Raw genomic sequence first — 12,067 nt, 5'->3', positions numbered from 1 at the left:
ATAAAAGTCTAGAAGGTTGGTCAAGCACAACAAATTCCTTTGTTTTGTAAGGAAAAAATAAGGACTATATCAAATCCTTTATGAGAAAGTACTGCTTACTGAAAGCACTTTGCACCTGAATTCCAGACTCACTGAAAAAAAATTAAAAATCTAAAATAATGCAGTGTTCTAGAAGAAAGTATTTTACTAGAAAAAATACAGATGTGAAAGAATCACACTGAACTTCGTATATGAAGTGCTATGGATCATACCTTTCTACCTTTGCTGTAATTTCAATAAAAAGATTGAAAAGACTGAAAGAAGACTTACCTGCATGTTTCTCTTTTTTTTTTGAATAAGCCTCATAAAGGAAAATGATAGTTACCAAAATAACAACTTCAGCCAGAATTGCTAGAAAGGGTTTGAGAGGCACCATGAGGGACAGAACTTTAAGCTTCAGCTTTCCTTTACTTTTTCCTAGTTCAAAAGCAGCTTCACACCAATATACACCATCATCTTCCTGGGCAAGGTTAGTTATCTTCAGATGGGTCACATTGGCAGATATGCTACTAATTACATACTTGTCTGCCATCAAAGAGTCATTAATGGCAATCTGAAAATAAACAAATACACAAGTTTTACTAATGCAATGAAAGCGTTTAATTAAATTATTTTATATTGTCAACACAGAGTTTATATGGACAGATGTAAAATGAGTAAAGAACAGTGGCATTTGTAAAGCATGTTTCATCCACCTCCATTTATCTTAGTTGGCCACCCTGGTTCCCTTTACCTTCAGTGGAGGAAAATACACACTTTCAGTGAGCAAGCTGTCTGATGTGTTTTAGCTTATTTAAGATCAGATGAAAGGTACCCTCAATCTATTGACTCTCCACTGTCAAAGGCAGCCTCAGGTATCAGGATCTAATGCTCAGGTTTCACAACAACACAAAGCATACACTTCCAAAGAAGTTGATCTGGGAATGCTGCTTCACTGGGAAACACGTTGACAAAGTCTTAAAAGTCAATGCTACGCTGCAGCAGTACAGCTAAGACAGATCTGTTTACCTCCTCTCAGCTGACGGTGCTTCCCCAGAAGAGGGGCAGAACAAAGTGGCTATGCTTCCAAGGCTAAGGGGGATCCTAAAAGGTGGGTTATGTGAAAGAGGAAAACTGCTGAGCAAGATTTTTCCTCACAGCCTTTAAGGCAGGAACTGAAGTGAGAGGAGATTTCAGCTCCTTCTGAAACAAGTGGCACAGGAGTCTTCACCACAGGATAACCTTCTTCAGGTCCAGTGCCCCAGAGAGGTTATACAGGCTGGGAAATATGGAACTGCTTGTACCTGGAGGACAAGGAAGAGGAAGGACGTGCTTGTGTTCCCCCTCAAGCCTTCAATACCTTGCATGTCTTTAAAAGAGTGTCCTGCTATAAGATTTTTTTTATATATCCAATAGTAAGATTTGAGCAATATAACCATCATAAAGACAAGAGTAAAACAAATTAGATGAGTCTTGAGATACTTAGCTGGACTGTAAGAGCATGGCAGGCACCTTTTTGGAAAAGAAACATCATACAAACCAGAACAAAAACTACATCCCTGTAATAATGAACACTTCTTAACATCACAGATTTTTTCCATATGCAGAGATTTACATTAACTTTAATGAAAATGCAATTTGTAAAGCCTACAGTGAAAAGTTATTATACTTTACAAAGTGTCTTTACTTGGTTTTTTTGCCACATTGTTTTGCTTGGCCTACAGATGGAAATCTCACCTGTTCACTTCCATTCGTCATATACCAAGTCCAAGCAATGGGAGTATAGTCAGGACTTTTACAAATCAGTACAGCTGTATCTCCTTCGTAACTGACTATGGGTTTTTCTTTTCCTCCAATTTTTGGCACTAAAAACAAGTAGGAAAAAGTTGATCAAGTGAGATCTACAGGTTTTAATTACAATATTACAAAAAAACCCATATTTAGATAGGTATTTATAGTAGTCCATTCATTTCCTTTTCCCATAAACACAGATTATTCTATCACTCATTACATGATCTAAAAGAAGAGTCATTTCAGGCTGATATTGTATATGTAGAATTTGTGCAGAAGACAACAGGAATCCTGCTCTCAGTTGCTGTATGATCTTAGAAGTTGACAATTAATACTGAAAATCAAGTGATCAGACTGCAATTTCTACCCTTGCTTGTTTCCTCTATACTTTCCTTGTTTCCTCTATACCTTCCTTGACAGTTGTGCACTACATGCTCCAGTTCTAGTACACTAGAAACATACTAATTTTTCTGCAATTTCACTCAACCTGCAAAAACAAACAAATCTATTCCACCCATAATACTACCACATAATGATATCTGGCAAGTTGTGCATGCAGAACACTCTTTTGAAATTAAGACAAAGCTGCAGATTGAGGGAGCTTTGCAGTTACAAACATTTTTCTAAGCTGAAGTAATGACATGTGAGTACATGCCAGTAAAGATAACTTTTGGTCTGATCTTGCTAAAGACAGAATATGGCCACAAGAAACCAGACATCAGATTGTAATTGCAGAGCTACTTGTCCCAGCCATTGTGACTGCAGATGCCCCACAGCCTTACAAGAGCAAAAGCTCAAATAAGGCTTTTTAATATATTGAGGCATCCCACAGATATAGTTAGAGCTGAGCAAATATATCATGACAGAATATGTATTTTGCCTTCCCTCTTCTTCCACTCTTTATCAGGACGCTTACCAGCATGTTTTCCTCAGATCCATTTTTAATTTTTACTTCAGTTCATTGCTCTAAGTACAGATCCAGTATATATTTTAAATTATGTTGGTCACACAAGACTCAACAGGCCAAGAACCTGCTTTCAGCAGTTATAATGAAAAAACTTGGTATAAACTAAGATTGGTTTTGTTCCTTCCCCTTGCTGACTGGCTGAGCACAAATAAATTGTTCCAATGTTCCTTTCTCATGAGTATTCAAGCTTAAAAAATTCCATTCCAGAAATATATAGGAAACCAATTCGTTAACAAGAACACTGCTTACAACCTCAGTATTCACTGCACCATACATCAATCCAGCCTCATTATTAAGTCCTCTCACTCTGCATGTATTTGTTTTAAACATTAAATACCATCCTTCTAAAGAGTAGTGGCAGAGTATCTTCACTGCTGAAGATAAGCAAGTGTTTACTGAAAAGGGACTTTACTAATAACTGCTGCAACTTCCTTTGCATTTTATAGAAGAGAAAAAAAAGCAGATTGGGAAAAAAAGAATGAGATATGTGAAAACACAAAAACCCTCGTAAGCACCACAACAGGTTCATGTGGCAGTCAAAAAGTTTTAGCCATGCCGATCAGTGGCAAAGCACAGTTGTAAGCATACCAACAATACTTTTACCACATGAGCCACGATTAAGGACATGAATATCCATAATGAGTTCTGGGATCTGGCTCTGTAACACAGCAGTTAATCCTTGATTGCATGCAAGGAAATAATGTTTTGTCTCAGCTATTTTTGCAAGTAGATCACCTAGAATTTTGTGATAAAAACCTGCTGCTGCACAGAAAAAACAAACTGTTGAAGAGATGAACAGACAGGTGATCACACCAGCATTCACACCAGTCAGATTTCCAAACTGGTTTAAGACAGAGTTGTTTCATAATGCATGCATCTGGACAGCTGCTGAAGGATCCCTCAAAGGGCAAACACAAGTTAATCTATTCTACCCTTTAATATAGCTATTACAACACTTAATACTATTTTAATACACTCATGAATGGTCTCCACGTTTAATAATTTTAACTTCCTATAAGCATCTCAAAATGCTATGCTTTTCTGCAGACTTACGTAAAAGCTCAGCTCCCCAAAATCTGCAAGGTTAGGCCAAGATAGAGGGGAAGGGAAGAAGAGGTAACATCCAGTAATGCTTAACTGCCTAGTAGAAAAGCTATTGAAGTTAGTTACAGCAGTGATGACTTTAGCCACTGAGTCTATATCAACACATTACTCATCTCAGACTGAGAATTGCTCTCTCTGCATTATTGACTGCAAGATTCAAGGACTTTTCCCTTTTTCTTCACTCTTGCATTAATCTTGAAAAGTGTCAAGCCAGTACTTTTTATGGCATCAGAAGTGGCAGCATTCAACCATTCTGAAGCAATTCTCGCATCTTCTTGCAATAAATCAACCAGTCCTAAGCACTGTTCTGGAAAAGATGACTTCCCTATTGAGTCATTCCTGCCCTTACCGAAATAGTTACTGTATATTTTCAAAAGCATAAGGTCTCCTTTGACTTTTTTTAATCTAAAAAGACTCAAGGTAACCATTCAACTAAACTTCATCCACATGTTGACAAGAAACAATCATTTCTAGAGAGTAAAAGATTTTATCTTTCTTCAGTACTGCAAGCTAGTGTCCCCCCACTGAAAGTTTGAAAATAGACGTCAACATTACTATTCAAGACTTAAACTTACATGAAAGTTTCCCCAAGTCATATGACCCAATATCCCACTAATAAAGCCAGCCTGCAGCATGAAGAATTACAAAGCTCTGTTGGTGAGTTCAGCTGAGGTCAGGGTAGTTATTTGGAGAGTTAGGGTTTTTAGGAGCCTGTGTTCAGGGAGAATCTTTCTTATATATCACTCTCTGGAGCCTTCACAGATCAAATGCTTGCCTTGCTCTTTGCAAAATTTGGATGGTGGGGAATAGAGAATGGAATAGCTCTGATTCCAGGTGAAGGTTCACAGCAGCTTGTATTTGTTTAATTTCTACGTCTTCCTTTCAACTGCATTTTGCCTACTACTGTCAAGGGTAACATTACTGGAGAAAATACAAACAGAAGAAAGCGCACTCATACTGCCTAAAGAAGCACACTAATTTTTAATATAAGAGCTATTCTTATACGATATAGAATGAAAAATGCACTAAAGCAATAACTTGGTGTTTCAGAAATACCAATTGTTTCTCCTCTTGTAACACCAAATCTCTGGCCAAACTTGCAAGTCATTGGCTCTGCTTTTGGAAGCATTTGAGACACTATCCTTTCCTCCCACCTCCTAGAAAGTGATAATGAGTTTTCACTCCTGTTGTAAGGATGGAAAGAGAAGGGGAAATCAGTTACTACTTTAGGAAAAAAGTTGGCTTATTCACTCTTTTGGTTCTTAGGAAATTTTGTGAAAAAGGCTTTCAGTTTCTGCTTCAAAATTCTTCTTTCCATGCTATGGAAAAGCCTTTGACAGTGATTCTCACTTAGCCTGACCATATTAGTCACTGCTTCTCAAATTGCAATTTCCGTACTACCCAAAAACCATATTCATACAGGATTTCAATTGTCAAGTGAAGCAAAATTTAAAGTAACTTGCCTTGTAAATGAAACACAGCACCAATTTCTTCTTTACCTTTCAGAGTACACCTGTAACTTCCCAGCTTACTGTTATCCAAAATCTTCAATCTTAAAAAAAAAGTTTCATTAATTTGCTTTTTTACTTGTATTTTCTTTTGTACTACAACTATCAGTGACTGCTAATTAACACTCTGAGGAAATCAGCAGATATTATCAGTGGAGCAGAGTACATACATCACTGAAACACCAGGATTCAGGTTTAGTGCAATGTAGAAACAGCATGACATTTTGAAGAAAACAGAAGGGCACAAGCACACTTGAGAAACACAAATACCATTTTCATCCTTGTTCACAGAAGGCCAAACATCTTTAAACCTTATTATCTACAAGTTACCAAAGTAGACATGGGTTCAGTCTGAACTACAGCATATTCTATGTAGGACTTCCAAACAAATTCTGTAAATTTTGTTCTTTCTGAAGTCAGTCAGTCAATGGCTACCATAGCTCCAACACAGAACAGTTTTAAAGAGCTGTCAACTAATGAAGTCTACCTTTTTCTATACTGGCAAGCTATACATTCCACATGCTTTTTGAAAAATATTTACATGGTTGTGTTTGTGTATATGGAGTAGATGAATAGTGCCAATACATTCTCATCACATTTTCTATCATAGAAATTTTATATAGATATTTTTATATAATCTTATAATTTTTATGTATTTTTAATATAAATATGAAACCAAAGAAATCAACCAGAGACTACCTGGTTAAAATTAGCCTATTTACACATTTTTAAAGTCCAACAGTAAATTGTATAAACTGAAGAAAACTTTCTACAATATTTCTTAAGTCTCTGTAGACATTTGAGAAGAGTGAAGAAAACCTTTTAAAAAATCCCAAACATCTTTACTGTAAAGCTAATTTCTTCTTTCTTTTGCTAACTGTGAAGGGAAAAAAACTTGGCCATTGATGCCTTTTGGACTTCTGCAAAACAACACTGAAGTGGAAAAGAGAATGTGGAAAATGGGGAAGTGGAAAAAGGAATGGAGGTATTTTAGCAATCTCAGACTGAGATTACTACTTCACTTACTGAACAGAACTACTGGACCTCAAATAACTATCCTTATTCTATATTCTTGTCCTGAAGAAACTTTTGCTTTTCCAGCACTAAAGGAAAACCAGGAACTCCTCTTCCAGGCATGAGGCAACTGCAACCTTTTTCCTTTTGTGTAGCTTTAATCAGTTGACTATGGGCATAGATTAAGCCACCACATTTGGCTCTTCTCTAATATACAGATGATCAGTATTGGGCAATATATATATGCATGTGATACTAATTCCTTCAAGTCAAACTGTTAAAAATGCTACTTACCGGATGCTCCAGCTGTTTTCAGTTTTATTGATGTGTCCAATTGTTTCATTTCCCCACTTCCAAGTCACTTGAAGGTTTTTCAAGTGAGAGTATTTCTTGTCCAATTTGCATGAAAGTTCAATTATAGTTGCATTGTTCAAAGTGATATTTTTTTCCATGGAAGTACCAGAGACACCTAGAAGTTTAAAAAAATGTTTATAAAAAACTACTACTTCATTCTGGGGGAAGGAGAGATTCAAAGACTGTTTTACATATTTCAGATTACAGGTGGATACCATGTGCTGCTGTTACACCTTACAGGATAAAACCCCCTGCAAAATCAGTGTTTGACAGTAATCCTCTTAAACCATAACCGAGTTATCCATTAAAAAAATTAAACAGTCACTCCATTCTATAGGTAGACTTCCTAGAGGGTTCTAACATGCAAACATAGATATTAATTTCACTGAAAGCAAGACAGACTTATGCTTCTACATAATTTAACCAAAATAAAAAAATGTATTAAGTACTTAGCTCTCACCAAGGGGAACAATGTCTACTCTCAATCTAAACTTCCCTTTTTTACTTCATATTTGCTATTAAAAAACAGGATTTATTGGATTTAAAATATCAGTAAATATATTAAAAGTTGTATTAATAATATCAAAAGGAGTCAGACTTGCAAATATCTACAAGAATCTGTGTTTTAGCCAGTTGCAGATTTTTTGCTACTGTGAGATTATAGGTGGTGTCCTATTACTTTCTGTTAGTGAAGTTGTTGATAAAATCCACCAACTTAACCTTATTGAATCTGGCCTTTCATGCTACAGCTACTCAGCTCTAAGCTAGATCATCTTCAAAACCATTTATGGTTGTCTGTGCCTTCATAGTGACAAACTAGTAGAATTACAATGTGAAAATAATCCAATACAGCAGGAAAACCCAACACTTTTTTGCCTTTAACAGGCTCCATGATAATAAAATGAGCATATCCAAAAAGTAAGTTCCAACAGCAGGTATTTTCTCTCATCTATACAAACAGCCTTTTATTAAAAAAAGGTCTGACTTTGTACCTGTCAGCACTGACATTTTATTTCATAACTGGCCTTTCTTTCACATTTTCTAGATAGAACTGTGGTTAGCCCATCTGAATACTCCATGAAAATGTATTCCACACCTCACCTCAGTCTTAGACCTACCCTGTAGTATGTGATGGTCAAAAAAGTACAGCTGTATTTCACATCTCAAATTCTTCCTGAGAGAACAGGAAGTTTTACGGCACAGCTCACTAACTTAATAATGCCAGTCATGTCTAAGAAGCAGCAAAGTCTGGTTGAAGCTGATGCACCAGATATTCCCACAGGACACTTGAACTTTACTGGTCTGGCAGAGACATTTACAGCCTGCAGAACAGCACACCCAGAACTCCAAGTCCCAGCCAAAATATTACATATCTGTTGAACTGGAATGAAACTTAGAGGTGCAACACCTCTGTCTTTCATAGCAGAGCAGTCAGTTACTGCAACTCATTTATTAGAGCCATTACACTCAATAAATAAGCCAAGCATAACTCACCTTGTTGAGGTTGTTTATGATTAAAGTAATTTTGCAAATGGAATTGGTTTCACAGGAGCAAAAGTTTTACAGTCAGATTAACTGCAATGGCTAAAAATAGAATCCATATCTTTTGAGATTATTTTAAAAAGAAAACCACACTTTAAATGAATGGAACATGAAAACCCTATACTGTTGAAGATTAACCACCACAAAGAATGATATCTGGGGCATCTCTGTACCAAGGGTTACATGTACCCGCACAAGAAATACGCTACCAAAGTTTTATATTAAGAAAATATAGTGCAAATGCTGTGCAATTATGCCCTTAGAGTATCATACCGGTACTTTGCAAAGGAGTTCTAACTAATCTCCTCCAACAGAAAGAGACTTCCATTAGATCAGTTTTTCCAGCTGCCCAATAAGTTAGTTATAAATGCTTATTTGGCAACTGGGAACTTCACATCTACTTTAGGAACACTCTTATCCCATCTTTTCTCCAGACTTGAACACCTGTGATGCTACAAAGCTGACTAACACCTGCTGGGTACAAGCACCCTAGCTTACACAGTCTCTCCAAGCAGTTTTACTAGTGCAAAGAAATTGTCATTTGAATTGATTTAGAGCAACAGATAGCTGAGTTGTTTCTACTTGTGGTTTTAATACAGTAGTAAGAAACTCATTCTCCACTGCAAAATAGTCATTAGGACATAAAACTGAATACTGCAAACTTATTCATCTTTTCTTTTATTGAGCTCATCACTTGCTCACTGTAAGCATCTTAACTTTATCAAGAAGTTGCAATCCCAGATATTTCTACAATTCAAAAGACTGTGTATAGTCATAGGCATTAAATATAACATAACTGAAGGAGAAGACACTCACCAGGTAGCAGTACCTCATATTCCACAAAAGCAACATTAGACAGATTCTCCTTGGTTGCCTGCTTGAACTCTTGTGTGGTAAGATCCGGACCTAATCAGGTTGTAAGAACAGTGGTATGTTAAGATCCTACAAAGGTAATCATACAGCAGATACTCAGTATGATACTGCAATTGCTTCTTAGAGTAATTTTGAGGGAAAAAAGGACCTTGCTAAATGCTGAGTACTATGGAGACCCTTTCATATACCTTGAGTGTTAACAGCCAGAACCTTAAAGTAGCAGTGTTGTGTGACTACTGTTACAGTACTTAAGCCATTTTAAAAGATGGTTTCTATCTTCACTATAATGTTGTAATTGTGAATGTCAATACTCTCAAGAGGTCATAACTATCTCACAGCCTGATTCAGACAGTCACCTATCTGTATGGCTTTTCCTAAAGCTTACAGGTTGGGTCCTAGAACTGTAAAGGACTACATCAATGTTTTAGTAGAGCTTGGAAAAGTAATAAGCTTTAGAAAAGAAGAAACAGAAGGACAGAACACTGCCATTCCCAAAGCCACTACAATTTAACACAGTCAAAAAGCCAGAGGTAGACTATCTAATCTAGATGCAGCTCTAATGAACACAGAGACAAGAACATCCTGTGCTCCACTGGAACATGATCAGAGTCCCTCACTGCTCCACAAAACTGTTAAACTGCAAGGAATTTCCTTCTACACACAAAGAATATCAGTACTGACCACCATCTGCCCAATCAAAATATACTCCTTTTCTTCTGTGAGGGAAAACTACATTTAAAAGGTTTAATATGGCCAGCAAAATCCCTTTTCTGTAGAGCTATGGACAGCACACTATCCAGAGAATACCTTTATAGAGCTCTACAAAGCAGTCTGTTCCCACCAATATGCTTGTTCTTATGCTCTGTGCATTTTTCAAGAACAGAGCAAGAAAGTACATTAATATGCTGCAGCTTTAACAACAGATGTAGCCCAGCTAGGGTAGTGTCACTGTTCCACATATACACACATAATTGTTTCATTAGTATTGTACTATCTGCATACAAGATCCTTGTAAACTGAAGCATACCCTGGGAGAAGAACTTAGAAATAATGCTTAAAGGAAAGGTCAATTCAATACAGTTATGGCAATTTTAATTTTTTTCAGTTTCCAAAGTTATTTCTTATACAGCTTTAAACATCGAACTTTGTCTTTGTAATTATCAACTATATAAATCCTCCATAACCACTTAATTAAAAAAAAAATCAAAGTAGAACCTTAGAGTAACCAAAACATAACAATTTAAGTAGAAGACAACATGTGATTGCTTTTACCAGGTGTAGATATGTTATGTCCAAGTGTCAAATGATCTGATGGGCTCCCTCGAGTTTGGACAGTTCGCGCAGTTGTCACAGGCTCTGAAAGGTGAAAAAACAAACCTGTTATGAAAAAATTAATTTTATTTCAATTTAGTGATGAAACAAAAGAAATAGATACTCCCTTGTTCCATGGTAAATACACTAAATGTTTTGAGTCACAAGTTTTACATGCTTGTCAGTCACTTTATAATGCATTTCAGGAATATATAAATAGTAACTAGTGATTGAATCTGCCTAATCATACAGCACTACAGGAAAATTTTTTTCTAGTTTTTGTAGAAGGAAAAGGGCTTCATTATCTCTCCTACCCATGGATTTTAAAGGTTCCCACTCACAGCTGGGAAAACAGAGAAAACTGGACTACAGCTTCAGTCTTCTCACTGAGAGAAGCACTGGGTGGCAGAGTTGATCACTGTGCAGTAGCAACAGTATCTCAGAAAGCCTAAATCTTCTCAGAATTACTTTTCCCTGCATAAAATACTGAACTTTGAGGTAAAGTTCTTAAACACATACCTCTCAGCTACAGCTGAGAGCACCTGGTTGTGCTGAAGGAGGTCCCTGCTAGTGGTCTGTATCTAAAGGTCCCTGAGGAAGCACAAGCAGAGCTTGCCTTCCAAGTTTCTGGCCCATTCTGTAAAGCAGTGTTCTTGTTTATCAACATGTCAGCTCACAACTCAAGGAATGTTATATACCACAGGCCAAACAGCTTTTTGCCTGGCTTGTTCCATTGGCACTTTTATATCTTCCTCCATGCTTCAATCAATTTAAGTAACAATATTAACTTGTATATTGAGGTGGACAATGCAGAACAGAGCTTCGATCTAGTTCATTTGGCGGTTGCTGACAGCAGCCTGTTGTCAGTTTCAACTACTAGGCCAAAATGGCTTTTTAATTAAAAAAGTTATGAAGCTGTCTCCTAGCACAAGACAGTAAGTCCTGCTCCTCTGGACAAGAGCATAAGCAAGCCTTGATCTCTGTCTGATGGAGAAACAAACTAGTCCAAGTGTTTATCCCTGAAATAACACATGAAGGCTGAAAACATTCTGGGGAATTGTCCTCTGTCTGTGTGTGCAAACACCTTGACAGCATGCCAAGGTTGTCATGGATCACTTGAGTTTATGTCAGTCTAGTTCACGCATCACCTGGTTTGTTACTGAAATCCCTCATAATGACAGATTCAGAAGGTACCAGTGCTAGTTCATATGCTGGCTGTTACCCATCCACAAAAAAAACAGACAACGTTTAAAATGTCTTGCACACTAGTAAGATCCTCATAATGACTTTCTTCCTCAATTCACATATCAAATTAAAAATCAGGTGAGGTCTTTGTGTATTTTAGCTCACATGTATGTTTATGTACGGAAAGAGCTATTGAATGTTAGCTGTTGCACTCCTAGTTCTCACACACATTGTGCTAAAAAGCTCTGAAGATGAACACCAGGTGAACAGCATTATCATCTCCAACAACAAAACTAGATGGAATAACTTGTCAGAACTTGCTTCAGTTCATGTACAAATATGAATTAGTCCATGTTTGATTTGCATTAATCAACATGAGCTTGGCTACACTGCTGAATTC

The 12,067-nt window shown here is 36.9% G+C and overlaps 1 protein-coding gene across 1 annotated transcript in view; it reads right to left on the bottom strand.

The window, feature by feature from the left end:
* Window positions 1-309: 309 nt before the first annotated feature.
* The window catches only part of EMB (embigin), a gene marked incomplete at both ends in the record, with an annotated part of 12,453 nt that continues 695 nt past the window's right edge, over window positions 310-12,067 (bottom strand). The window contains 5 exons of the mRNA XM_029084417.1: window positions 310-592; window positions 1,756-1,883; window positions 5,344-5,432; window positions 6,697-6,871; window positions 9,115-9,204. Of these exons, the coding sequence (XP_028940250.1) occupies window positions 310-592; window positions 1,756-1,883; window positions 5,344-5,432; window positions 6,697-6,871; window positions 9,115-9,204 (765 nt within the window). The remainder of the gene's footprint in view (window positions 593-1,755; window positions 1,884-5,343; window positions 5,433-6,696; window positions 6,872-9,114; window positions 9,205-12,067) is intronic.

The sequence above is a fragment of the Antrostomus carolinensis genome, unplaced genomic scaffold, assembly GCF_000700745.2.
Source record: "Antrostomus carolinensis isolate BGI_N321 unplaced genomic scaffold, ASM70074v2 scaffold43473, whole genome shotgun sequence".
In the NCBI taxonomy this organism is placed as follows: Eukaryota; Metazoa; Chordata; class Aves; order Caprimulgiformes; family Caprimulgidae; genus Antrostomus; species Antrostomus carolinensis.
This window is presented reverse-complemented; position numbering and strand designations above follow the sequence as displayed.